This window comes from Capsicum annuum, chromosome 11 (genome assembly GCF_002878395.1).
Source record: "Capsicum annuum cultivar UCD-10X-F1 chromosome 11, UCD10Xv1.1, whole genome shotgun sequence".
In the NCBI taxonomy this organism is placed as follows: domain Eukaryota; kingdom Viridiplantae; phylum Streptophyta; class Magnoliopsida; order Solanales; family Solanaceae; genus Capsicum; species Capsicum annuum.
The window spans coordinates 5973103-6000208 of NC_061121.1; the positions used below are offsets into that span (position 1 = coordinate 5973103).

Here is a 27106-nt window from a genome sequence, read left to right on the forward strand (position 1 = left end):
TTCTACAATACGGTTTGTCATATTTCAACAAGGGACCTAATCGAGTGTTGTCTAGTCTTGTTGTATTGTTGAGTTTTGTGTCTTTTATTCTTATCCTTCCCCCCATCCCAAATTACCCATCTCAAATTTTCTAATTTGATTTCTCATTTTATTTGTCTCTTTTCATTAATCAAGAAGAGACAATTTTTTTTCCCACATTTTTACCCTTTTCATTAATTACTTTTTCTTTAAATTAAAATGTAAACATCATTTAATAGGGGTACTATGATAGACTAGCCATGTTATTAATTATTTTTCTTAAACAATGTGCCATATCAATTTGGAACGGATAATTTGGGATGGAAGAAGTATTATGTTGTAAATCTACTCGTCAGTTATAAAGGACAGTAGATCGGTTGCTTGTCTGAGTCTTAGCTTAAGTCGTATCAATTAGAGTTAATTGGTCGAATCACTTTGTATTTAGTCAAGTTTTTTTTCATCTTTTGTTGATGTATTTCTTGGGTAGAGTTACTCAAGATTGTTGACTAGACAACGAGGGGATGTGTAGAGTTACTACATCAGTCTTGTAATAGAGTTGTTACAAGAGTGTAAGATCAAGAATTTACTCCTTGTGATTGTGATTATTCGAGTCTGTAATCACTTTGTTGCTTGAAGTTTAGTGAAGAAGTTGGGAAATTTTGTGAGATAGATTGTGATTTTTTCCACCCTTGAGCTAGGAGGTTTTCACGTAAACATGGTATTTTACTTTCTACATTTTTCTTCTTTCATAACTGTCTTACTACATTTAACTGTTAAGGGACCTGGTCTCTTGAGATTTGGTGGGTCCCTACATTTTAACTGTTAAGGGACCTATTCTCTTGAGATTTGGTGGATCCCTACATTTTAACACCCTGCAACAAACACAATCAATCTACTCCAAGTGTATACGATACCTGAAGGCAACAGCTTCTGCTAAGATGCAGTACATGTGTTGGGATTTTAGTGCGAGTAGGGTTTGACATTATGACCTTTAGGTTATCTAATGAATGGGGATGAAGGAACTTTGTCCAACATAGGGAGAAGGAAAGAAATTTGGCGGGTATTATTAGAAAACTCTTGATAAAATAAAGAATGTTTTGGGCGCAACACAAATAGTAATACTTGCATCAGGGTAGACTATCTACGTCTCACCCCTTAGGGTGCAATCCTTCCCCAAACTACGTGCGAATGCGAAATGCTTTGAAGTAGATGTTACTGGCTTTAAATAAATGACCAGCTGATTTCTTCCTTTTATTACTCCAAAGTAAACTAAGTAACCGAAGGTAATTTTCTTTTTCCGTTTTTCTCGGCAAAACTACCCAGGTCGAAGCAGTAAAAATGTAGATATTGAGTCCCCTTTGATTTCAAAGTGTTTTTACTTCTTCATATTTTGAACTCTGTAGTGAAAATTATTGCTCCACCACTGATTTTTTGAAGTCATTTTCTGCAACACAAGTAGCCTAGCCAACTGCTGAAGCCCATATAAATTAGCGACTTGTTCACAGAGACTCAAAGACAAAAAAAACGGAGGACAAGCCGTTGAAGCAGAGTAAGAAGCAAAAAAATACATGATCTTTCGATTATATCCAAAGCCTGCTCAAAAGTAGATCTTTATAAGCATACTAAATATCTTTCTTTTTTCTATCAAATTTTTTATCCGATTTACGAGATTACACCAGATATGTTTTTGGGTGGAATTTATGGAACTTTTATACTGCTAAAAACTTCCACAAATAGACGAATAGGTTTGGAATAATCTCAACTTTGAAAGAGTGGTTTTGCTCCGTCAATACAACTTATCAAGTTATCAAGGTGCACTGTACTAATATTTGCAAGGAGCTTGAATGTTCGTTTACATAGAATCTTATTACGAGTTTTAATTAAAAAAACACTTTAATATAAGAAGACATAACTCGTTCTGGCTGTACTCTAGTTGAATAGTCCTAAATTTTATTTGACAAGTTAAGGATACAAGAAATGCTAAGAAAGAGTATTTATATTTAATTGTATTTTGACAACTAAAGACATATATTTATACTTCTACTTGTCCACTTGAGCATATCTAGCAAAAATAACTATTTTTCTTGTTTTAACCTTTGGATTAATTACTTAATGCCCTATATCATTTTCTAATTCATTTTGAAATGCTTGTAATCCTGCTCTAGATTCCAGGCATTTCCTTAGTAAATAACCATTTTCTTTTTTTTTCCTACACCATATATTATGAAAAATATTAAAGTAGATTTTTTGGAATCATAAATTTTCTAGAAGTTTCTAGAATACTCTGGTGTAATATCTAGGATAATCATCTTAAAGAAATATGTAGATTATCCTTAGATAGTTATAAGGTAAAAGTTATCTCTAGATTATTCTTAGATAGCTAGAACATAAAAGTTTATCTAGATTGTTTTTGTAGATGTATCTAGAAGAATCTAGAATCATTCATAGGCAAATAATATCGGAGTGGCATTATACATTCATTCTCAACCCCTATAAAGTATTGAGATTTAAATTAGTAATTAGAAATTTTCTTGAAAGTCCAAAAGTGTCTGAATTGGAGGTTTATACTCTTGGAGTTGATGAGAAATGGAGAAACGCCGACAAGGTTCATTGGATGGATTGTGAAAAAATAGAAATGTAGAAACGTGGACAAGGTTCATTGGTTGGATTGTGAAAAAATGATGAGGCAATTGAAGACTTCATTTGCTTTTTGATCATTATGTTTACAACTGAAAGAACAATGAAGTCTTCAATGGCCTCGTTAACTTCCAAAAATCATTCCCGTAGTTGAATGATTTAGCTTGAAGCTATGTCCTATTCTGCTCTTGCCTTGCTTTTGCTTCAAAACTTCAATTATCCCAGCTATTTAGTCTTTACTGCCTTTAATTTATGTAGCTACTTGTTTTTATGACTAAATTGACAGCTTGACTCTTTTGCTCTTATTTAATGTGGCAGAACTTGAATTCGTCGCACTTATCTAATTACTATAAAATTAACTTCCGTATAAAAAGAATAAGGTTAGACTCCATTGTCCCCGCTCCTCTCTCCTAATTTGCATATAAGCGGGATGGGAGGTGACTTTGTGTAATCTTTATACGTTTTCTTCAATTTCTGAACATTTTTGTTTCCATTGCCTTATGATGTTCTACATATAGCGATGTTCTCACTCTCTTAAATTATCTTATCTGCCGGTATTTACAATCATTTAACGTTAAATGAGTTTCACCTATGATGCGTACTACTATTTTCTTCTATTTCATACTACTTTCTCTTTTAAGCAGTGGTTCCATCACTCATAGCATTCTTAATGAACAATAATTCAGAAATTTATAGTTGCTTTCTGGATACTTCATATATCATTTATCGAATTCGGAAATATTTGTGACATCAGGTGGTGTTCATCCGAAGAGACAGATAATTTAGTGTTGATCACAATCTAGTAATCTTCCAGTCCATCATCGACTTAATCACAGGCCGCTCTTTCATGGTCTAATTTTTGGTTGTTGATCAACAGTAAGCAAGTAATTTATTTCCTTATAAACATGTCATATTAACCCGTTTGCTTTAACGTGGAGCTATATTCATTTAATTCTTGGCTTGCTACTGAATCAAACTTAATTGTAAATTGAGTTCTCCTAACTAGTTTCTATCATGCTGACTACGATTTTCTTCTACTTTATAGTTTCTCTATTAGGATGTGGTACAATCTCACATTGCCTCATTCTTCTGAATTTGAAGTGAATGATAAAGGAACTTAAGGAAGAACAATTCAGAATTTCGTTGTTGCTTACTGAGAACTTCATATCCGTTCCTTTGGTTGGTTTAAGTTTTTTATTCAACTTCTTTTATCGAATTGAAATATATCTTTGAAAGGTAAGAAAACTTTTGCTATCTTTATTTCAGTTTTTGATCCTGTATTATACATTATTTTGATCCTTTAGAATGATTCACCTCTCAGAACAGATATGTATCAGTCGTCCTCTTTGTCGGATCCAACTATGGGATCAGTACTAATTTGGGTTATTTGCAATAAAATCTGAGTGATAACTCTGATGACGTTATAGTGTTGTATCTAGCTAGTCAGTTGACTAAATCCAAAACCATAGCACAAGGTGCGGGTTTCTTCATATTAACTTTAGATAGAAAAAACATACTGGGAGATTTCACTTCCTTCCTTGGCACCAGAGTGCTACAATTTTGCTTAAGGCGAACCAAGTACTATAAACACACTTACAGTGGACTATGGACTTGATTGCAAAGATGTATGTATATGCAGGGGTGGCTCAAAAACTTTGGTGGCCTAAGGCGAAAATTAAACAGAGGCCTTAATTTTTTAAGAAAAAATAAATATATATCTTCTTATAAAGTCTATATTTTAGATATTTTTAGATGCAAAGTCGTTAATATTTTTTTATAGTTGATTTCTTCTGATAATTTTTTTCGCTAATATAACTAATGCATTTGATCTTTCTTGAGACATAGTACTTAAAGTTTAAATACATCAAATTTCTAATAATTCTTTACTTTTATATAAAAAGTTTGTTTTTTCTACGAATAGTAATTGATAATTTTTTTTTATAAAAAGTCTACAATCTATTATTATAAAAAAAAAATGAGGCCCCTCAAATTTGAGGGCCTAAGGGGGTTGCCAAGTTTCTTAAAATGTAGAGCTGGCCCTGTGTATAGGCAATGGATCATTATTAAGTCTACTGTCGTACTGTTCATGCACAAAGTTTAGTACAGTTTGGCCTTCGAGCACAGTATCATATCAGCTTTAGTTCGATTCAGTCAGCATACACATGCATCGTATCAAAATTTACACACACACATATAGATATATGTATAGATATATTTTATGAAAGACTTGTCCCAGTTTTAGGGGCCGGGTTAAGGATGCATCGTACCTGATACTGGTTATGCATCAGATAGACAGTTTTGGGAAGCGCTTCCCCCTTAAATGGGCCTTATGTGGTGTGAAATCGGATTAGTCTGGTCTACCATGGGTACTAGAGAATGAGATAAAAACTATATATAGAAGAAAAATTACACGACACAACAAACTCAATCCCCATATTTACAAAGTAGGGGTAGTTTCAAAAGAGTTACATAATATAATGATAGTTTGAGGGTTTTTTAGCATATACCTGCGGATACAATTGTTATCCGCACACATACAGTTAGGGATATAGTATACCAATGGATACACTTCTTAAAAATGTGGATATAATGTATTTGACTATTGTTATGCACACGGAACGTTGTATTCCACTATAAGGATATCGCATAAGTAAAATCTAGCTATTTTCTGTAACTACAGGCGCTAATATATTTTGAGAAATTTCTTAATGTATTTTAAGTAATTGTTTATTATTCTTTCTCTTGAGCCCGGGGTCTATCGGAAACAACCTTTCTATAGTGGTATGGACTGCGTACATCTTACCCCCAGATCACACTATGTGGGAATACAATGAGTTTGTTGTTGCTGTTCTTAACGTATTCATTTCAATATAATCCTTTTTTTTCTTTTTTAGAGGATGTGTTATCATAGCATTTATGAACTACGAATAAATACAATAAATATTGCTACTTTGAGTCTCATAGATGCAAGTAAATATCGCACAGATTCATGCTATTCTCTTAAAGCCATTAAAACTTGTTGGAAAGATAATTTATTACAACTATTAAAATGTACAGTAAATTCCTGATATTAAAAACAAATTTAATGAAATTGAAAGGTCACCATACGTTATGGTTACATCCTACAATATAAATATGAAATCCTACTTCCAAATCTTCATCAAATTTCAAATCCTCTCAACTCATACAATTGTAACAAACTTATATACTCCATCAGAAAAATGACTTCTGCATATGCATATGCACTTATTTTCTTGTGCATATCCATTGAGGTTTCTCCGAGCGTCTCACAATTACTTGGAGTAGGAGACCTTTTGCCAGGTCCAGGGGTTGCTTTTCCAGATATCCTCATTTCTTTTCCGGATATCTCCAAATGTTTAGAATCAGTGATAAATGTTCCTGGATGTGTTGAAGAGATTTTAACATCTTTCTTAAAGGTTCAATATCGACTTATAGGTCCTCAATGTTGCAAAGCTGCATTGGAGATTGAGGATAGTTGTTGGATTAAGATTTTGCCTTTTAGTTCAATTTTCCCTTTAACACTTAAAAGTTTTTGCTCCATTGAAGGTTCATTCCCACCACCAATTCCTGAACCTCTAGATTCAAATAGTAATGAAGATTATACGGAAAATTAAGAACTAAGTTGTTTCATTATCGTCCTTTGAACTATTCTAATAAATGGGTGGCGATGAGATTTGCACCTAGTTAGGAGTTTTTACTGCTTTTAGTATCAATGTTAGTGTGATCACTTTCTTTTGATTGATTAGTTTTTTAGATATATATTGCACACTTCTATTTAATTTATTATGTCTAGGAAAGTTGCAACACTTAATAGTACAGGCGCTTTATTCAAATAACAATAACTTCATGAATTTATTTTATTCTAATCATTTTCAAACTTTGCAAAAGATACACGACAAAAGGCTATCTACATAACTACACATACCAATAATCTCAACTTTTTCTTGAGCTTCTTCATAATCTCCACTCCTCACCAACTCTTCTTCTTGGAATCATAAAACAAAATTTCATGTGTAGAGGCTGGATTTTGTGATGAACGCGATCTCACCATCAACAGTACTAGTACAAAAGCAAGAACAAAAAATATGATTCCAAATTCGTCCGGTGAATGTCAATTGTATTCTTCAGTTTCAAAACTCTGTAGAATCCTTAAAGCTATCTCTCCCATATGTATTCTCGAACGATCAACAATTGTTATTTTCCCTCCAATTCTATGAAGGGATTTAGTACCTTTCTGCACAGAGATACATTTGACCTTTCCACGGCGAGATAAATTTGAAATTCTCTGTGCTAACATTAAATGTCACTATGCACATTTTATCTTTGTAATCACCGAATAAATAAATAGCTCCAACGGCGCAAACTCCACCAACATGTGATGTACATAAGAGATAGGTACACTTTTAGTCTCTCTCCAAGATTCACTTGTGCCTATAGTTAAAACTCAACATCTCGTGGACAAATAAAGAGACGAAGCAATCATCAAAATTTTGTGCTTCTTTTTACCCGGTTCGAAACCTAATGAATAATAACAACAGCTATCATTTTGGAGGAAATTTAGGCAAGGAAGAAATCTTACTTTTCTTGTAGTGGGATTATAAATAACAGGCGGGTACTCCTTTCAACAAACCCTCAACATAACCAATACTAGGATAGTCAATGCTATTTAACAACTCGGTAGAGAGAGTCAAGGCTTTACTGTCTTCCACCTTAAGGTCTATGGTGTAAAAATTATGTTTGCTTGAACGAGCAAGAAATTGGATTTTATTAGGACGATGTATTGGACGTTATTCAATGGATGTCCACAAAATATTGATCCGATATGAGGGACTTATAAAATCTTGAAATACAGTTGAAACACACTAATGACTTGACAGGAAGTCTAGAGAATATATCATAGATAATCTCTTCGGATAGACCATTTTCTTGACTAATTTTTCTTCTCCATAGAGGAAAAGCGTTTTACGACTGTAACAACAATTGAATATCCTATTTTTTCTCTGTGTTTTCCTTGAGAAAAAAAAAAAAAAAGAAGTCTCCAATAATAGGAACGGAGTCCTAATGAATAAACAATGTCTTCCATAAGACTTAAGTACCAAAAAACTTACTGCAAAGTAATTCATATCAAAACTAACAATAGATGCATGAGAAGAGGTTATCTACATGACTATAGGTACCAACGATCTCCACCCTTTTTCTGAAGCTTTGTGATTTTATGTCACGACCCGACCCGAGGTCCTGGTCGAGATGAGCATCCCGAACCATCAAGGCCCGAGACACCCCTATCTCTGCCCAACCCACTAGTGATAGTGTAACCCACTAGTGATATTGTCCGCTCTGGTCAAGGCCCACTCGGCTTTGAAATGTGTTACTAGGGAGTAAGGCTTTCTTACTTATATACCTAGCATACCTCCTGTGTTTTGTCGATGTGAGACTCCTTCCTAAATTGGAGTGTTACATACCCCCTTATGGACTTAGTGTCCTCGATGAGGTTTGCCCTACCAAATGGGATTTGCCTACACTCAGGACTAAGGTTTGCCCCGCCTTACCGGGATTCGGCTACATTCAATTTGAATTCTTGCCCACATCGATAGGGCTGACACAGGAGTGACTCTTATACCAAGTTTGTCACGACCCGAGTCGGGACCTTGGCCGCGACGAGCATCCCAAATTGTATAGGCTCGGGCACCCCTTCCTGTCTGGTACTCATGAACACCATTCATAACAATAAGGAAAAGATGCGAAATATAACAGACGAAATCATGGTCATACTCTGAGTTCGGTTTAACATTTCAGAAATAAGTAAATCAACAACTAGACAACATCTGTTCCAGTCTGCGAAATCTCTATTACATATAAAATTATCAAACTGTCTGAAACTGGGACAAGGCCACCAGTGGACCTAAACCAAAGTAAATAACAAGTATCTGAAAATAAATAGGCCTTCCGGAATAGAGCAGGCTCACCAACTGCACACTTCACTTCTTTCAAAACTCTATGGCTTAGCAGGACCTCTAGACTGACCCTCAGACGCTAAAATATAGGGGGTCAATACAATTGTACTGGTACGCAGAGCAATCCAAAATAATGAATTTATACATATATAACATAGGTGAGAGCAAGTCATAAAACATTATGCATGAAATAGTTCAAAAAACATGGGCCATCTCGAATTCTCTTAAAACAGTCTTGTAAATACAACTCTATGCTTTGTATTACTTCTGATCTAGGTGGTATACCCTACAACTCTGAAATTCCACGGGCTATATGGAATTTTTCCTTGACTCGGCAGCCAAGCCCCCAACTCAAGTTTGTCGCAAGAGTTGGAGTCTATGTCTCTGATATACCACAGGACACTAGGCCAGCGTATGAACCCTCTTGGGGATGTAATGAAACCCGTATCGGCAAAACACGATTTTGGGCTAGGAGTTAATTGAACTCAAGCCTTCTTCGGGAAACCACTTTAAGACCATTTTTAACTCTTTTAAGACATGTATTCTCTGAAATGAAATCTGAAACTCTTACTCTGTTATGGCATTCATTTATGTGGCATCGTCATACTGTTGACTTGCAAGTTGTATCTCTAAGCCATACATTATCATGTTACAGTCTTCTCTTTCAAAGCATTATTTTCAGATCACCAAACTATTCAAATAGTATATGAAGACGCATATAGTGAAATTCATGAAAACATAGGCAAAGATTCTCAACTTCAATTCACAAACACATGGTAGCCATTTTTCTTGTAATAAACCATGGAATTCTTTCAATAATCTTCTTTAATATTTACAAACCATAAAACACTTGTAAGATACAAAAACACCCTCTCTTTAATTTACAGACAAGATCAAGTTCATAACAACATTTAAAACACATATCTTATACTTTCAATCAAGTAATTTCACAATACTTAACATATGAACTCAAGAAGTAATGCAACACGAGAGGGGTTTAATCATCCATGCTCTCTATTAATCTTTATACACTGAAAATGCATACTTACATAATACGTATAAAAATTAATTTCAAGGGGAGGCCTCAAGACCAAAAGAATATATATATATATCAATAAAAAGGTTTCCATTATTTGGCTATTCAAATTCAAACCCTTGTTATAAACATCATAACATGCCTTCAAAGATTGATAAAACCATAATTTATGCCCATAGAGTTTGAAGAACAGCCCCACATACCTTAGATTACCTAGGAGAAAGAGCGGAGCCTGAATCTTGACTAAGTTCTTGATACTCTTGACTTCTAAGGATGAGTTTCTTGATCTTTGGGGAAGAGCCTAGGGTTTTTGATTTGAGAGAGAGAAGCAGTTTTTGATGTCATTAGCCCCCAAAATGATTTAATTTTGTGTTAAGGGGGAGCTTAGATGAGGGAAATTGACTAATATAACCGTCCTGACTCGAAATTTAAAAGAGAACACGAACTGGGCAACCAATGCGCCAACCGATGTGACGCATCGATATTGCGTCGGTTGACATCTTCGTCAACACGTCCATCGACGCGGCGCATCGACTTCACATTGGTTCACTATTTCCAACATCCAAACTCACCTCTAATGCTATTCGAAAAATCTAAAACTTCCCCGACGCATCCCCTTTACTCGCCAAAATATGAAATAACTTAAAAATCCATATCTCAAGATTGGAAAAATGGATTCAAAGATCACACAAGTTTAGGAGCTTAAAATATGACTAAGTCCTTTTTGAAACTTAGGAAAATTTCAAGTTGCTTGCCTCTCAAACATGCTACTATGTGAGATACCACGTAGAAGATTTTTGCGGGATGTTACATTTTAATTTCTCTCCAATTATTCTTCTTAAAATCATAAATGACAATCCATTTTCACTTGAAGTTCGGGTAAGAGATGAGCACAGTCTTAACATCAGGAGGGATACTATAAAAGCAACCCGAGAAATACGTTGTCAAGCTAGAAGAAAGTTTCTCAGAAAATGTGATGGTATACTTCACCCATCTTTAGTTTCATAACTTGTTAGAACCATGAAGTTTTGATGAATGACAATATCAATGAAACAAGTTGATATACGCGTTCCACTGATCCAACAAGTTCAAGAGTGCACTCTATGGTATAAATAATTAAAAATCAGAATGAGTTAATTCAGTGCAACTATCAACTTACTGATCATGTAGGGAATAGAACAAGTTGAATTTGATTCAACCACTTGATGATAAGGGAAAGCAAGTTGAGTTAAAAAAAAGAGTCCTATGTGAAGAAGGAGTTTCACTTCTGAGCATATCCTTAAGAGTCCTATGTGTAGAAGGAGAAAGATTCTGAAAATGAAGAAGTCTATGCAAAATGTACAATTTAAAGAACTATTTGGAGAGTTGGAGTTTGACTACAACACTAAGGAGACAAGAGTTACAATTGAAGAAGGAGTCTCACATGAAATAGAACTCTATGCAATGAGAGTTCTGATTAAAGGGGGAGTTTGAAATAAAGAATGACTCTTTGAAGAGTTGTGCTTAAATAGAAGATGCATCAGTCAGAATAAAATGCGCACTTAAACAGAAAGAAAGGATAAACATGAGCAAATTAAGAAAGTTCATAATTGAGAAAATTCAGACTGAAGATTCAAGTGTTGCCAATACAAAAGAATAGATTGATGAACCTGTTTCACAGGACAGAACTTTACAGTTCATGAGTCAATTTAAATGTATTGTTCTTATTGAGCTGTAATTTATTAATTTTCTAGATTGATTGTTTAGGAACAATACTGAGCTGAGTTAACTTCAAGTTTGGGATAACTCAAAGTGGGTTTAACAGTCAAGGGTGATTGTTGAGTTATAAGAATTAGAGTTTATAATTCTTAGTTGTTGAGTTATAGGAATTAGAGTTTATGATCCTAGTTATTAAGGTATAGGAATTAGAGTGTATAATTCCTAGTTGTTGGTTACAAGAGTTTTGTAATCAGTCGTTGTTGAGGCTCAGAGTTATTTAGTGAAGTTGGGGTTAAATCCCGTAGAAGTATAGGTCGTGGTTTTTTACACCTTTTTGAGTAAGGTGTTTTTCATGTAAAAATTATTGTGTTCTTTACTTTCTGTTTTACTGCTTCCTTAGAACATGTCAGGCAACCCATTTCATCCATAGGAAACTCTTACGTGAAAGTCACTGGTCAGTAAGACACGTGCTCTAACAAGTGATATCATAGTAGGCTATCTTGTGAAGGCTAACACCTTAAGATAAGATCAAAGATGAATTCTGCACCACCTACTGGCTACTGCGAAGGACAAAACATCAATAGGCCTCCATTGTTCAATGAACAGTACTACTCAGGATGGAAAGAAAGGATGAAAGATTTTCTTCAGGCTGTTGACTACGAACTCTGGAATAGAATTATTGGACCTCAATACCCCATGAAGAAGGATGCTGAAAACAAGGATGTATTAAAAGACAAAAGTGAGTATGACAAGGCCGACTTTAAGATGCTTGGAAATAATGCAAAAGTCAAGAATATTCTTATTTTTGAACTTGAACTAGATGAATATAACAGGATCTCATGTTGCACTACTGCAAAACAAATTTGGGAGACTCTTGTGAACGCATATGAGAAGAACATGGATGCCTTAGAGAAAAATAAAGGAACTAAGGATAAGTCAATAGTACTAAAAGATTCTGATAGCGTAGAATCAGATCTGGATAATAGAAAGCTTATCAAAAATTTCAAAAGGTATTTTAATAAATGAAAGCGCCAGAACAAGAGAGGAACGAGTAGTATGTGTTATTCCAACTTTAAGTCTCAAGCTGGTTGTTTCAAGTATGAAGATACAGATTATCCATTGTGGGAAATTGAGCAAAAAAATGTAAGAGCTGAAAAAGAGTTGAAGGTAAAAGAGAAATCTTACTCCAAAAGGAAGGAATCATTTGCTACGATGGCTGCATAGGGATCAAGCTCAGAAGAATCCAATGATGATAGAGTTGATGAAAGTGCACTTATGGCTATAGGTGACTCAGAAATGGAGGAAAAGGAAATAAAATCTGAGGTAAGTCTACTTGATCTTAAAGATAAATTGCATCTTTGTTCTAAGAAGAGACTAATTCCCTTGATGAACACATTTATTGATGATTTTCACGAGCTCACATCTGAAAGGGATCAGTTATTCAATGCTTTTGTAAGTCTAAAGTTTGATTACATTGATCTTGACACTTGCAAGAATGTCACTGATACAGAAAACTACACCCTACAGGTTAGTCAACTTGGTACATCAAACCTAGATCTAAAATCAAAAATCTTAAAGTTGTCAATTACTAAAAAAGAAAAATGAGCCATGAGTGAAAATCGTCAAAGAATTGAGTTTGAACTTAAACAAAGAAAAGATGAATTATTTTATCAAAGAGAAAATGTTAGAAAGCTAACTCAAGAAAATTCTAGGATAAAACTTGATCTTGAAAGATCTAACCGATGGACCAAGTCATTTAGAATTGTTAATCATCTAAGTAGTAGGACTCAAAATGAGAGGGTTGGCATAGGTTTTCACAAAGAAACTATTTCCTCTAAAGATTTATGTTATATTTGTGGAAAACTAGGACACCCAACCACTGAATGTCCTGTTGCTGCCAAAAGCAGATCAGTAGTCTAAATCTGGCAAATAAACTATCTCAGACCAAGAAAAGGATAGATAAACCTGGCCAGAAAAATAGGTCACATAACCTGTTGCCTGCATAGGCTAGAAGAAATCTGATTTATCCATTTACTCATAAAAAAGGACCTAAGCTTGTCTGGATGCCTAAAGTTAACCCCTAATTTATTTTGTAGGTAAGATTGAAAGGAGGCAAGCAAAATTTGTACATGAATAAAGCTTTCTCAAGGCATAAGACTAGAAAAAAATAAAGTTTGTTTCACTCACCATATTTAAAGGGGGAATGGATCATTTAAAAGATGTCCAGATTTGTAGATCTCGTGTAAGGGGGAAGCAAGGGAGATCTAAAAAAAACAACGATCTAGTGCTTGAACCTAGTTCGTATGAATCTTTGTGGACTAATGTAAGAAGCAGAGAAGTTAATAGGGTGACAGTGAAACTGCTGAGCATGCACAAAAATATGTCCTACCACCTGTTCCATGACCGAGGGCATATCGACAGGTTCACTCTTGAGGGCTAAAAAAATGTTGATTATGTGGGTTACTTAAATGACTGGAGAAGCACCAAAGGCACTAAATAGAGAGTATTTTGAAAGGAATAGGTTAGATTTAGGGATGATTAAAATTGCATGAACTCTCCTCAATGATTGACTGGAATAACCATTTTTCTTTTAAATCTTATTAGCTAAAATATTTTTCAATTCAGTCTTGCATATTTAGTTGTGTGTCCCAATTCCAAATTTTTGACTCTTCTAACCTAATTTTGTATTAGATTGTGCAGAAAATAGGTACAAGCAAGCAATTGTGACCACAAAGTTCTTCTTATCAGGTATGCTCTACACTGAATAAGCATAGGCTGTCTAAGTTGAAATAGTTGAGCACACTTGTTCTATTACTCACACTTTATCCTCCCCTTGTCCTATGATGCTAACGAATTAGTTGACCAAATTTTCTTTGACTCTCTCTAAATGGTTGTGCACAAATATGTTAATTCTACACCAACAATTCATTGTTCTCTTTCAACCAAAATATTAGTTTTTTTATCATGAATTAGCCAAACTTGATCATCAATCACATGCAGCATATGTTTCTAAAAAATGAAAAGGGACATGCTTTCCCTTTTATTCCTAATTGGATACTTTTTTGGGGACGTCTCAGTCCTAGTTTAGGTTTGACTTATAAAACAACAATGGATGTTCTTGAGAAAATGAATTATGCTTCTATATCTGTTTCAATAAGGAGGGCCACCACTCATTTGAAAAAAAAATTGATAATAAAGAAATGATTTGGATGAAAAAAATCTGAACTAGAAGTTGTACAAGACAGTCATGAAATGGAATAAGAGATCCTTAAAGCTAGGATCGTGACTTTGAAGCTTGACATTGATTGATTGAGAAATGAAAATGTTGAATTCATTCGTCAATTGACACAGTTGATATAAGTTATTCCACCTTTCTCATCAGCTCCTCACTATTTGTATCCTTAGCCATGTCCTATTTTTATACCGTATTCTTTTTTGATTAATGCTCAGTTGTTTTGATTTGTTCAGTACTAGCTTAGGTTTAATGTGGAACATGCTCTGTTAGTTAAATGGAATGGTTATCTTTTCTAAATTGAATCATATTTTTGCTGGCATTAATACATTACTATGTTGGCAAAAGTCTTTGTCTGATTATTTTGGTGATAGCCCCAGTGGCCATGAATAGCATAACAAATCACTTTGGCTAGTATATTATTGCATTAAAAATAGTTTTTCGATGATGACAAAAGGGGGAAGATAAGAGGGGTGTAATTTTTATGACCCATTGACTAACTTGTTTCATTCAGGTGTTTTATAATTTAGTGCCTACAGGTGAAGATATTTGAATACACAAAGACAAGAGGTTTTTCATCATCAAAAAGGGAGAATTTGTTGGAACCTTGAAGTTTTGATGAATGACAATATGAATGAAACAAGTTGATATACATGTTCTACTAATCTGATAAGTTCAAGAGTGCATTCTATGGTATAAATAATTAAAAATCAGAATGAGTTAATTTAGTGCAACTGGAAACTTCAACTTACTGATCACGTGGGGAATAGAAAAAGTTGAATTTGATTTAAACACTTGATGATAAGGGAAAGCAAGTTGAGTTGAAAAAGGAGTCCTATGTGAAAAAGGAGTTTCACTTCTGAGCATATCCTTAAGAGTCCTATGTGTAGAAGGAGAAAGATTCTGAAAATTGAAGAAGCCTACGCAAAATGTATAATTTAAAGGACTCTTTGGAGAGTTGGCGTTTGACTACAACACTAAGGAGACAAGAGTTAGAATTGAAGAAGGAGTCTCACTTGAAATAGAACTCTATGCAATGAGAGTTCTGATTAAAGGGGGAGTTTGAAATAAAGAATGACTCTTTGAAGAGTTGTGCTTAAATAGAAGATGCATCAGTCAAAATAAACTGCCCATTTACAGAGAGAGAAAAGGCTAAACACGAGCAAATTGAGAAAGTTCATAATTGAGAGAATTCTAACTGAAGATTCAAGTGCTGCCAGTACAAAGGAACAGATTGACGAATCTGTTCAAAACTTTACCGTTCATGAGTCAGTTTAAATGTATTGTTCTTATTGAGTTGTAATTTATTACTTTCCTAGATTGATTATTTAGGAACAATATTGAGCTGAGTTAACTTCAAGTTTGGGATAACTCTAAGTGGGTTCAACAGTCAAGGGTGATTGTTGAGTTATAGGAATTAGAGTTTATGATTCCTAGTTATTGAGGTATATGAATTAGAGTTTATAATTCCTAGCTGTTGGTTACAAGAGTTTTGTAATCAATCGTGGTTGAGGCTCAGAGTTATTTAGTGAAGTTGGGGCTAAATCCTGTAGAGGTACAGGACGTGGTTTTTTACACATTTTTTATCCAAGAGTTTTCCACATAAAAATTATTGTGTTCTTTACTTCCTATTTTACTGCTTCCTTGGAACACGTCAGGTAACCCATTCCATCCATAGGCAACTCTTACGTTAAAGTTACTGGTCAGTAGGGATCGTACTCTAACACAACTCTGTAAGATCCTCACATCCATCTTTCCCACATTCCATCTTGAGCAATCAATGACTGTTAATTTTTCTTTCAGTTGAATCAAGTTATAAAATCTTCCTGCCGGAACATCTATTACGTTGTTCCACAATGAGATAATTCTAAACTTCTCCGTTTTAACATTAAATGCCACTATGCATCTTTGATCATGAGAACCTACAAAATAGATAGCTCCTTTGATGCAATCTCCTCCAGCCAGTAACAGAAATAACGAACACGGTGCACTTCCAATCTCTCTCCATGATTCACTTGAATCTAGAGTTAAAGCCCGTTGTCTTTTGGGTGAGTTCATATCCAACGGAATAATACTCAACAAAATTTTATACTTCTTTTCATCCGGTTCAAAACCTAATGAATAGTAATAACCAGTAAATTCATCATCATCAGAATTCAGGCAAGGAAGATATCTTACTGTTCTTGTAGTGGGATTATAAATAGCAGGGGGGTGCTCCTTGCCGTTTGTACTCCAAAAGAAGAACAAACCATTAACATAATCAAATCTCGAATATTTAAGTTGTTGGGTTCAAAATCGAGAAGGCGTCATGCGGAAGCTATCAGTTGCAAACCATCGTGGTGACAATGCAGAACACATAAAATAATACTAAAAACACAATATTATTATATGATTTGGCCAATTGTCCTATATAAAAAACCTAAAATTTAAAACATAGAAACAAATGAGAAAAAAAATTTCCCCCTAACCTTGACTCTTAAAAGACTACATTGTGGATGCTACTATGTTGTTGTATGAGAAAAGGGTCTTCTATTTAATGAGTTTCAAAACCTTTCCTCCAAGAAAGAGGTTAGCAAAATATGAAAAATAATTATATTTTTTCTTTAAGGAAAAGTAAAAGTAATTATGGTAACTTTTATTTTCCTTCTAAAAAAAGTAAAACTTAAATATAGTAAGAAAATCAGGGCAAAAATCCTAATAAATCTCCCCTTTTTGACTTGATTTTCTTCAAAATATTCTTGATCCTCCTTCTTCTTGTGCATGATCTTCGTTCCTCATCTATCACTGTTGTTTGGCATGTTTAAAAATGGAGCTTTTGGGGTTAAAAAATATATTAGCCCTTTTCGGGTTAAGAATATTGGAGCCCTTTTGCAAGATTAAAAGTGGGCTTTATTTTCAAATATGTGACAGCTGAGTTGTTGAAAATACGATTAACAATTATCTCCACATGTAGCTTTTGGACATATATCTTCTTTATCATCAAATTGATTGCAACTTTGTTCAACAATTGGACGATCGATTTATTGAACCGTGGGTTCTGATAGTACTTATTGGGTTCGAAATCAAGAGGGCGTCATGCGGAAGCTATTAGTTGCAAACCATCGTGGTGAAATGCAGAAGACACATAAAACAATACTAAAAACACAATATTATTATATGATTTGGTCAATTGGCCTACATATAAAACCTAAAATTTAAAACATAGAAACTAATGAGAGAGAAAATATCCCCTTAAACTTGACTCTTAAAAGACTACATTGTGGATGCTACTATGTTGTTGTATGAGAAGAGGGGTCTTCTATTTATAGAGTTCCAAAATCTTTTCTCCAAGAAAGAGGCTAGCCAAATATGAAAAAGAATTATCTTTTTTCTTTCAGAAAAAAGTAAAAGTAATTATGGTAACTTTTATTTTTCTTCTAGAAAAAATAAAACTTAAATATAATAAGAAAATCATGGCGAAAATCCTAACATAAATCCATCTAAGTCCTTAATACGAAGAACGGTGACTTTTTTATGATCTACGGTGAAAAAAGATTTTCCACTCCCCGAACGTGCTAGGAATTTCGCCTGACCAGGACGAGATACAGAGTGTCTATTCCTATTCCTTCTAGGACTTTTGCTTTTCTTAATTTATTTATGATCAAATATTTTCAAGTTATGTACGTAAAATTTTGTAAAACAAGGACATGTTTATACTTTTACTTGTCCACTTTAATATATCAAAAGAAAAATATTTTTCTCCTTGCTTTATCCATCAGCCCTGTAGGAATGATAACTCCAAGCTGGAGTAAGAAACCAAATTTATTTAGGATTTGGTATTTATTTAATTCACATCTATTTAGGATTTGTTTTCCTAATTTGTATGGGAATAGGTTTTGTAGTTCGTTCGGTTTTAATTTGATTTTTCTATTATTATAAATAGGGATGCCCTGTCATATATTTTCTTGTACTAAGAATAGTGGAGAAATATTTGAGTTTAAGAATAAAATAATTTTCATCAACCCCTCAGCATTAACAATCCCCTTCACGAAACTCTAAAAATTAGCTACTGAAATTTGGCAAAATGGAAGCCAAGTTTCTTGATGTTCCGATCACTCTCTTGAAGAGTCAATGAAGTCACAATTATGGACCTTCCAAGTGTGGCAATGCTGGAAATTCTTTCAAGATTATCAATCAAGTCCATTTTCCGTTGTAAGACTGTTTGTAAACTCTGGTATCGTCTTTTAACTTCTGACCCCTTATTTGTTAACATGTATCACACAAGATTATCTAATTTTCCCAGCATTTTGCTTTTGATTAATGGCTCTGTCCAGCTACTTGTGGAACTCAAAGCAGATGATTCTCACCCGCTACACAGAGCCATTGTGTTGAGCCCTGAATTTCACCTCCCTCCACTGGAACATATGTCTTTAATTGGTTCATGTAATGGGTTTATTTGCTTGTTGAATAATTATTATACTAAAAACCATTCAGTTTACATTAACAATCCTCTTTTGGGGGAGTATTTCAAAGTTAAATTGCCCGAATGGGAGAGAAATGTTTGCCATGTTGCTTACGGATTCTGCTTTAGGAAAGCCTTTGGACAGTATAAAATATTGAGATTAGTAATTAGAAAGTTCCGTTGGGATCTTCCAAAAGTAGCAGAATTAGAGGTCTATACTGTTGGAGTTGATAAGAAATGGAGAAATGTGGGCGAAGTTCCCTGTCCAGATCATCTAAGGGAATCATTTGATAATGTTAATGTCAATGGTGTTGTTCACTGGCTTGAAAATTGTACCAGCATTTACTCATTTAATATTGGTACAGAAGAGGTGAAGCCCCTGCCAACTCCACCTGGTTTGAAAACTGCATCTTGGTATTTGACACTGGCAGAGTTGGGGAATTGTCTGTGTTTGTCTGATAATAGCCATAGTCAATATGTTGATATATGGCGGATGAAAGAGTATGGAGTAGCTGAATCTTGGACTAAATATTGCATTTTGAAGGATAGTATTCAACTAGATATTCGTAATGACAGATTTGACTTGGGAAAATGGTGAAATCTTGATGCAAAGAGATCTTGGCACACATGTAGTTTCTTACAACCAAAAAGAAAACAAGTTTAGGAAGGTCCATGTGTATGGTGGATTTGCAGCTACTAGATACAATCCTAGCTTTTACTCACTCAAGACTATCATAGGGGAAAGCTTTCAAGTCTCAAGAACTCATCCAAAGACTGAGATAGTTTAGATATTATGTTTTGCTGCTATGTTCCTGGTTTTCGTTAGCTTAAGACCTGACAACTTTTATTGTTTTATGGATGACTTTGAATTTTTGTCGTATAACTCTGCTTGTATAAGTATATCTTGTCCATTTAAACATTCCTAAGTTTTTCCCATCGTTAAGTCTCCAGAACTGCATTTCTTTTGTTCATTTCATGCTGCATGGATCTGAGTAGTACATGTTATTCTACTTCACATTCTCCAAAGCTGCATTTCTTTTGTTCATCCATTTTGCGTCAGAACAGAACGGATGATCAAAACATATTGGTGTATCAGTTGGACATATGTACTTTGAAAAAAAGTTTATTCATGTATAAAGTTACTTTTGGACGATTTGTTTTTGGAAAATATGACATGCTCATTTGGCCAAAGTTAATGAGGGTGTACCAATTGCAAAAGGTGTTTCTCTTTGGTTGTTTTTGAGCAGCAGGCTAGGCTTGTTATCTAGCAAGCGATTTATTCTAGCTAAAAGATATTTTATGTGAGACCATAACAACAACTTGGTTTAGTATTGGATTATTGATATAGAACAAATCGTGATGAAGGGAAACATCAACTAAACAAAATTTATCTTTTGCAAGAGGTACCGATAACAAGAGGTCTCATGTTCAAATTCTTGCGAAAACAAAAACTCCGGGTCATTTCACCTCTTACTTGCTCCCACTTCATTCTTTGAACTATTTCTTGTCTCAATCCCACACTTATTATTTCTTTTTCATTTTCATCATATCTTTTAAGCCATACTACTCCTTTGAGGACATTTTTATCATCCCATGTTGCTTTATTAGTTCCAGAAATAAGGACAACTTCTGTATCAAGTGAAACATCGACAGGTACCAAATTCCCTTCATTAATTTTGTCATTTTCACAAGTGAAAAACTGCTGCCATCTTTGCTCAAGCGTTATTTAATAGAATTTCTCCATCTGCTTCTTAAGTAGCATTGCTCCGTCTTTGATAAATACGAAAGGACAATACCATTTCCCCACAACAACAACTTCTTCAGAACTTTTACAAGACGTTGTAACTTTGAACTCTGGAAGTTGTTGTCTCAACTCAGCATTTACGCCTTGAGCATCATCGTTTAATTCATGATCTTTGGGAGTTTTGGCATAGAGATGCCAACCTTTTAACCTTAGAAATTGCGGTGGGAAACCATCAGGTGCAAGAGACTTCGGAAAAAAAGCTAAATCTTCGACTATATAGACAAATCTCAAACTGCTGATAAGCCTCCTCTGGATCTAATGGTTTTGGTTTAACATCGCGTACACATCTGCAGAAACAACAAGTTTGCTTGTTTTCTTTCTTTGAACAAGTAAATGCTTGTCTGCAAAAAAAGCCATTCAGAAATTTTAATCAATGCATAGATATGGCATTCTATAAATATCGACTGGATACATCTCTACGGCTAATGAACATAACATGAATAAAGAGATTCATATTAAATACTATTACTACCCAGAACATGAATAAGGGATTCTATCGTTGCTATATATATAACGATAACCTTATATATACAGTATGATTTTCGCATGTTACTAGTACGAATTAACATACCCTTTGGTCTTTCCAAGAGACTTGATAGCATAATAGTTATTAAAAGATAATGGTGTATTAGAACTGGAATGAACATTACTTCTTCATCGACAGTAAAATTGATTTCGCCAGTAATAGTTTCGTATCCAAATGTTAATTTCTTGTTCTGAGAGAAAGGCAATTCAATATGATCACAATTTTTGCAATGTCCAAAACAACAATATGTTGGGTTCAATTGGTGTGAATGAAAAATGGAGGGAAAGTGTATTCACTTAGGGAAAGTATACTTCTCCCACCAAAGCAATTTGATATGATCACAATTTTTGCAGTGTCCAAAACAACAATATGTTTCAGATACCTTATCTTGAATTACCAAGTAACCTGAATTTGGACCTTGAGGAGGTAATGAAAGAGCATTTGGATTCTTTTGGTAGTAAGAAAGAGGCCTTGTTACGGGGGCTTTGGGCTACAGGTGACAAAAAAAAATTAAAATAAGGTGTAGGTGACACAAGTTTTAATAATTGAGTGAAGGTGTCAATTACTTAATTATGGATTAAGAAAGTTTGGAAAATTTCAAAATAACTCATAAGTTTTTAAAATTACATTTTGATCCAAATGTTAGTTAATATTGTTGAAGTATTGAGTTATTTGCTGTTATTTTTCTTTTTAGTTTAGTAATTTTATTTTTAAGATTCAGTTATTTAAGTGATATAGAATAGGATTTATTACTATCCTAGTTGAAGGTAGAATAGGATTTTATCCATTTCCTAGTTAGAAATAGCATAGGATTCTTTTGTCTATTTATATTCTCCGATGTGAATGAATAAACAAGCAGAATATATTTTTATTCTCAAATGACTGTTTTCTTCTTCTCTATATTCTGTAGAACAATAATTGGTATCAAGAGTCAATTTCTTGAGGGATCTGTGACAGAGAAGACCCCCAAAAATAACCCTGCGTAAAAGTCAATATTGTGATGGCTTCCAGCAATTTCCAAATTCCTTCACCCCAATTTTTTCTGGTGAGGATTATCCAATTTGGGCTCTCAAGATGAGAACTTATTTGCGAGCATATGATCTGTGGAAAGTGGTAGAGGTTGGAGGAGAGGTAAATCCTTTGCCAAATAATCCAACTATGGCTCAAATTAAGAATCACAGAGAAGGGGTTTCAAAAGACTTTAAAGCTCTCTCTTGTATACAATCAGTACTTTCGGAAGTAATTTTCGCTAGAGTTATGGTGAGTGAGACTACAAAGGAGGCTTGAGACAAGTTAAAAGAAGAATTTCACGGAAGTGAGAAGATTAGGCAAATAAAAGTGATAAATCTGAGAAGAGAGTTTGAAATTCTCAGAATAAAGGATTCAGAAACTATTGAAGAATTCTCCAATGAGTTGATGAAAGTTGTAAACCAAATCAGACTTATGGGAGAAGAACTTACAGATTCAAGAATCGTGGAAAAGGTTTTTGTGAGTTTGCCAGAAATATTTGAAGCAAAGATCTCCTCACTCGAAGATTCAAAGGATCTCACAAAACTGTCACCTTCAAAACTTGTACATGCTCTTCAAGCTCAAGAGCAAAGAAGATCCTTGAGACTAGAAGAAGCTACTGAAACTGCTCTTCAAGCCAAGTTCAAAGGAAAGATGCAGATGCAAGAGGAAGGTAAAATCCCAGAAACTTCTACTAATTCAGGTAGAAATAATCAAGGCAATTCTTGCAATGGAGTCAAGAAGAAAGAAACTTTCCTCCATGCAAATATTGCAAAAAAAACAATCATAAAGATGATGATTGTTGGTTTAAGGGGAAGAAACCACCTCTCTAGTGTAGATATTACAATAAGATTAGTCATATTGAAAGGTTTTGCAGAGTGAAGAAGGAGAACAACCAACAAACTCAAAAAATCAACGTTTCGAAAGTTGAAGAACAAGAGGAGTTTGTGTTTATGGCAATGGAAGCAACAAGATTGAATAATAAAAACACATGATTTCTGGACAGTGGTTGCACTCAACACATGACCAGTTAATGAGAATATTTTACGAAGTTGGAATCTGCCAAAGGTAGTGTCAAGTTGGCCGATAAAACCATGTTGGATATTGTTGGTAAAGGAACTGTGGCAATTGAAGCTCTCAAAGGTACTAAATTTATTCAAGATGTTTTATTGTTACCTGATCTTGGCCAAAATCTATTCAGTGTTGGTCAAGTGCTAGAACAAGATTATATGTAATCTTACTGTTCAAAGACAAAAAATATGTTGTTTCCAAATCTAGCAGCCAAGAAGCGATTACAGTTGAAATGATAAAAAGAAGTTTTCCTTTGAATTGGAACTCAAATTCTGAGCAAGTTTGTCGAAGTATTCAATGTGAGCAGGTTATTGTGACCACCAAGCACAACGATGACGATTTTATTTTTTATTCTGGAAAAATTGAAAATTGTTGTGCTACAATGGACGTTGAAATCGAAGAAATCACTTCTCAAGAAAATCCTCAAAAGCTTCAAAACAATAAGGAGGCTATAACTAAGGATAATCAATATACTGTAGCTGGGACCATATCCGGATCTCCAAACTTTGGCAATAATAATAGTTCCAATTTAGACCTCACATTTCATAAAGATCAGAAGGACGGAGATGATGGGATGGATGATTGCGATGATGTGTCAAACTATGATGATGTTGATGAATATTTATCAAAATCCCATTGCAAGAATGATAGTGTTCCAGACAATGCTTCACCTCATTCTAGTCCTTTGCAGAAATATGGTTCAGTAGAGGAAGGAGAGCATTCCTCAGAAGATGTTTCTTTAAATCCTGCAACTTCAAGTTCTGAACCCAGAAAGGATACAACGTCAAAAGATCTTAACTTCACAGATGAAAATACCAGTGCAAGTGAAAAGTAGGTGCTTATGAGATATTTGCTTTATGGTATCTGCAAGCAGTTGTTATGCCGACCCGTAGTTTTTAATTGTGGACATATTTATTGTGAAAATTATGTGCTTAATCTTAGCGACAAGCTATGTAGATGTCCAGTTTGCCAACTGGAGCATTCGAATGGATACCCCAACACTTGTTTGATTCTTGCACACTACCTGGAAGAGCTGTTTCCCGAGTTGTATGCATCAAGGGAAAAGGCATCAACGTATAGAGCTACTAGTCAGATCCCATCAGCACAAAATTAGGACGAAGCTGCTGGATGCAAATCACTACCTAGATTTGATCTTTTCGCATGGTTAACGGGAGGAGGACTGCAAGTTCATATTGGAGTAGGTTGTGATCATTGTGTGATGTATCCTATTGTTGGGGAACGGTACAAATGCAAAGACTGCAAGGAGAAAATAGAAGCTTGGAGGATGCTCATTATGGATAACTTTGAAGAGCTTATGCCCGAGTACCTTGGATTTGTGAAGGGTGTTGTGGACTCTGATTATTTGTCTCTCAACATCTCTCGTGAGATGCTACAACAGAACAAAATTCTCAAGGTGATTAGGAAGAACCTTGTGAAATGTATTGAGATGTTCAATGAAGTTACTGAAACCAAGGAGGATCAACTCGCTGATATATTTACCAAAGCTCTTCCCAAATTCAGATTTAAAACTCTTCATGAACAACTTAGAGTTACAAGCAAACATCTCAAGAAGGAGTGTTGAAGTATTGAGCTATTTGTTGTTATTTTTCTTTTTAGTTTAGTAATTTTATTTTTAAAATCCAGTTATTTAAGTTGATATAAAATAGGATTTATTAATATCCTAGTTGAAGGTAGAATAAGATTTTATCTGTTTCCTAGTTAGAAATAGAATAGGATACTTTTGTCTATTTGTATTCTCAGATGTGAATGAATAAACAAGCAAAATATTTTTTTATGCTCAGACGACTGTCTTCTTATTATCTGTATTCTGTAGAACAACAATTATAACGGCAAATGAAGGGAAAAAAAAGGCGCATTTTTCTCTCTCGTCAACTGTTGTTATTTTCTCTCTCTTCGTGATATTTGTTGTTCATTGTTGTTGCTGCTTTATTCATCATCTTCTGATTCATTATCATTATCTTATACTTCATTATCATCTTTATATTCTTCTTGTTGACCATTGTTATTGTTACCACAACTGCTGCTCTTTAACCAATTTCTTATGTCAAATTTTATTTCGTACATCACTTTCAATTTTGGCATTTACTTGAGAGGAGACTTTGGTAAGTCAAATTATGCTTTTTAGTTGAATTTGTCATATGGGTAACTGCTAGTGTGTTATTTTTTCAACAATAGCGATTACGCGAATATGAATGCAACATAAGAGCAATCTATTTAAATAGATCCATCATTTGTGGCACCAGATAAATGTTCTGTTGCAACAGTAGACTCATGTTACCCATAATATGAATCGAATAGATAGGTTTCTGTTGCAACAGATTAATAATCTGTTGCACCAAATTAGTAATCTGTTTCAACAGATAAATAATTTGTTGCACCAGATTACCAATTTGTTTCAATAGATAAATAATATGTTGCACTAAAATATATATTTGTTGCAAAAGAATATTTATCTATTGCAACAGATAATTATTCTGTTACAACAGATGAATAATTTGTTTCAAACAACAAAATGCAGCTCCTGTCACAAACCCAATAGATAACTCAACTCATATGGTGATATCTTCCTATTGATATTGGATTCAAATTATTCCTTAATTGTAGACATGTCATTCGTTGAGAAAAAAATTGACAGCATGAAAATTAAATAAGAATTAAAACGTCAAATGCATCAAACATAAATTTTTTATTAAACAAAAAAAATAAAAATACATAGGTAAAAAAAAAAGTTTAATTATTATTATCATCATTATAATTTTATTATTTGTATGGCCAGCCGGCCAATCTTCAACCGGAAGCAGCAGCGCCCTCCTTAGCCTGCGGATCTCCCACAGCATCCTTACTCTAGTGGCGGCCAACTCCCGCTGCAGATCATGAACCTCCTTCTGCAGTTCCCACATGACGTCTCATAAAATATCGACATCCCACACTGGATCAGTCATATCTAGAAAATGCATAAGTTGATAAAACACACGTAAAAATAAAAACAAAAGTAAAGAAAAGAAAGATTCGAATGTAATACAACGTATATTTACACCAAAATCAAGAAAAAACTTACCAGAGACGGAGAAAAGCTATCAAGTCCTTGAAGAGAAAGTAGTTGAAGGTGTAACAAAAGCAAGGAATAAATAAAGTGTAGTAGAATGAACAATTGAGTAAGGAGGGACCTATTTATAGAGGATTGAACTTGATTATGTTAGGCAAAAAGTCGCAACTGTTCACCTCCATTTATTAATGACATTTCTTGCTTACTGTGAAAAGTTATGATTTAATTAAATTAAGCAATATTGTGATAAGTCATGAGTTTTCAACTTTATTATTATTAATAATTAGTTCTTTCCAAGAACCGTTTTTATATTGAGTTGTGACCACAGATTATATATCTGTTGCATCAGATAACTCATTTGTGACAATAGATATATCATTCGTTGGAACAATAGATAACCTGTTGCATCAGATAATCTATCTGTTACAACATATAATCTATATACTTTTTTAAAAAAATTATCATCATATCATTAATCCAAATTTGCTAACTTTTTTATTATATAAATTAATAAAATAGATTTAAAAACAAGAATATTTTTGGTGAGTTTTTTACGATTTAAATTGTGTTTATCATTTATTTTCTTACTGTTT

The 27106-nt window shown here is 34.1% G+C and overlaps 2 protein-coding genes and 1 pseudogene across 2 annotated transcripts; 2 read left to right on the forward strand and 1 right to left on the reverse strand.

The window, feature by feature from the left end:
* Positions 1-5837: 5837 nt before the first annotated feature.
* Positions 5838-6350, forward strand: LOC107846791. The gene has a single exon (XM_016691076.2). The coding sequence runs from the start codon at positions 5877-5879 to the stop codon at positions 6288-6290; it is 414 nt and encodes a 137-aa protein (XP_016546562.1). The 5' UTR covers positions 5838-5876; the 3' UTR covers positions 6291-6350.
* A 12242-nt stretch (positions 6351-18592) lies between these two features.
* LOC107846790 (F-box protein At3g07870-like) lies at positions 18593-19703 on the forward strand. The gene has a single exon (XM_016691075.2). It carries the CDS (start codon positions 18721-18723, stop codon positions 19633-19635), a length of 915 nt encoding a protein of 304 aa, XP_016546561.2. The 5' UTR covers positions 18593-18720; the 3' UTR covers positions 19636-19703.
* Positions 19704-20424: 721 nt separating this feature from the next.
* Positions 20425-22463, reverse strand: LOC107846789 (annotated as a pseudogene).
* Positions 22464-27106: the final 4643 nt, after the last annotated feature.

Bases quoted from the DNA above. Each gene is read 5' to 3' on its own strand.
- LOC107846791 (XM_016691076.2), top strand. From the start codon at position 5,877: ATGACTTCTGCATATGCATATGCACTTATTTTCTTGTGCATATCCATT.
- LOC107846790 (XM_016691075.2), top strand. From the start codon at position 18,721: ATGGACCTTCCAAGTGTGGCAATGCTGGAAATTCTTTCAAGATTATCA.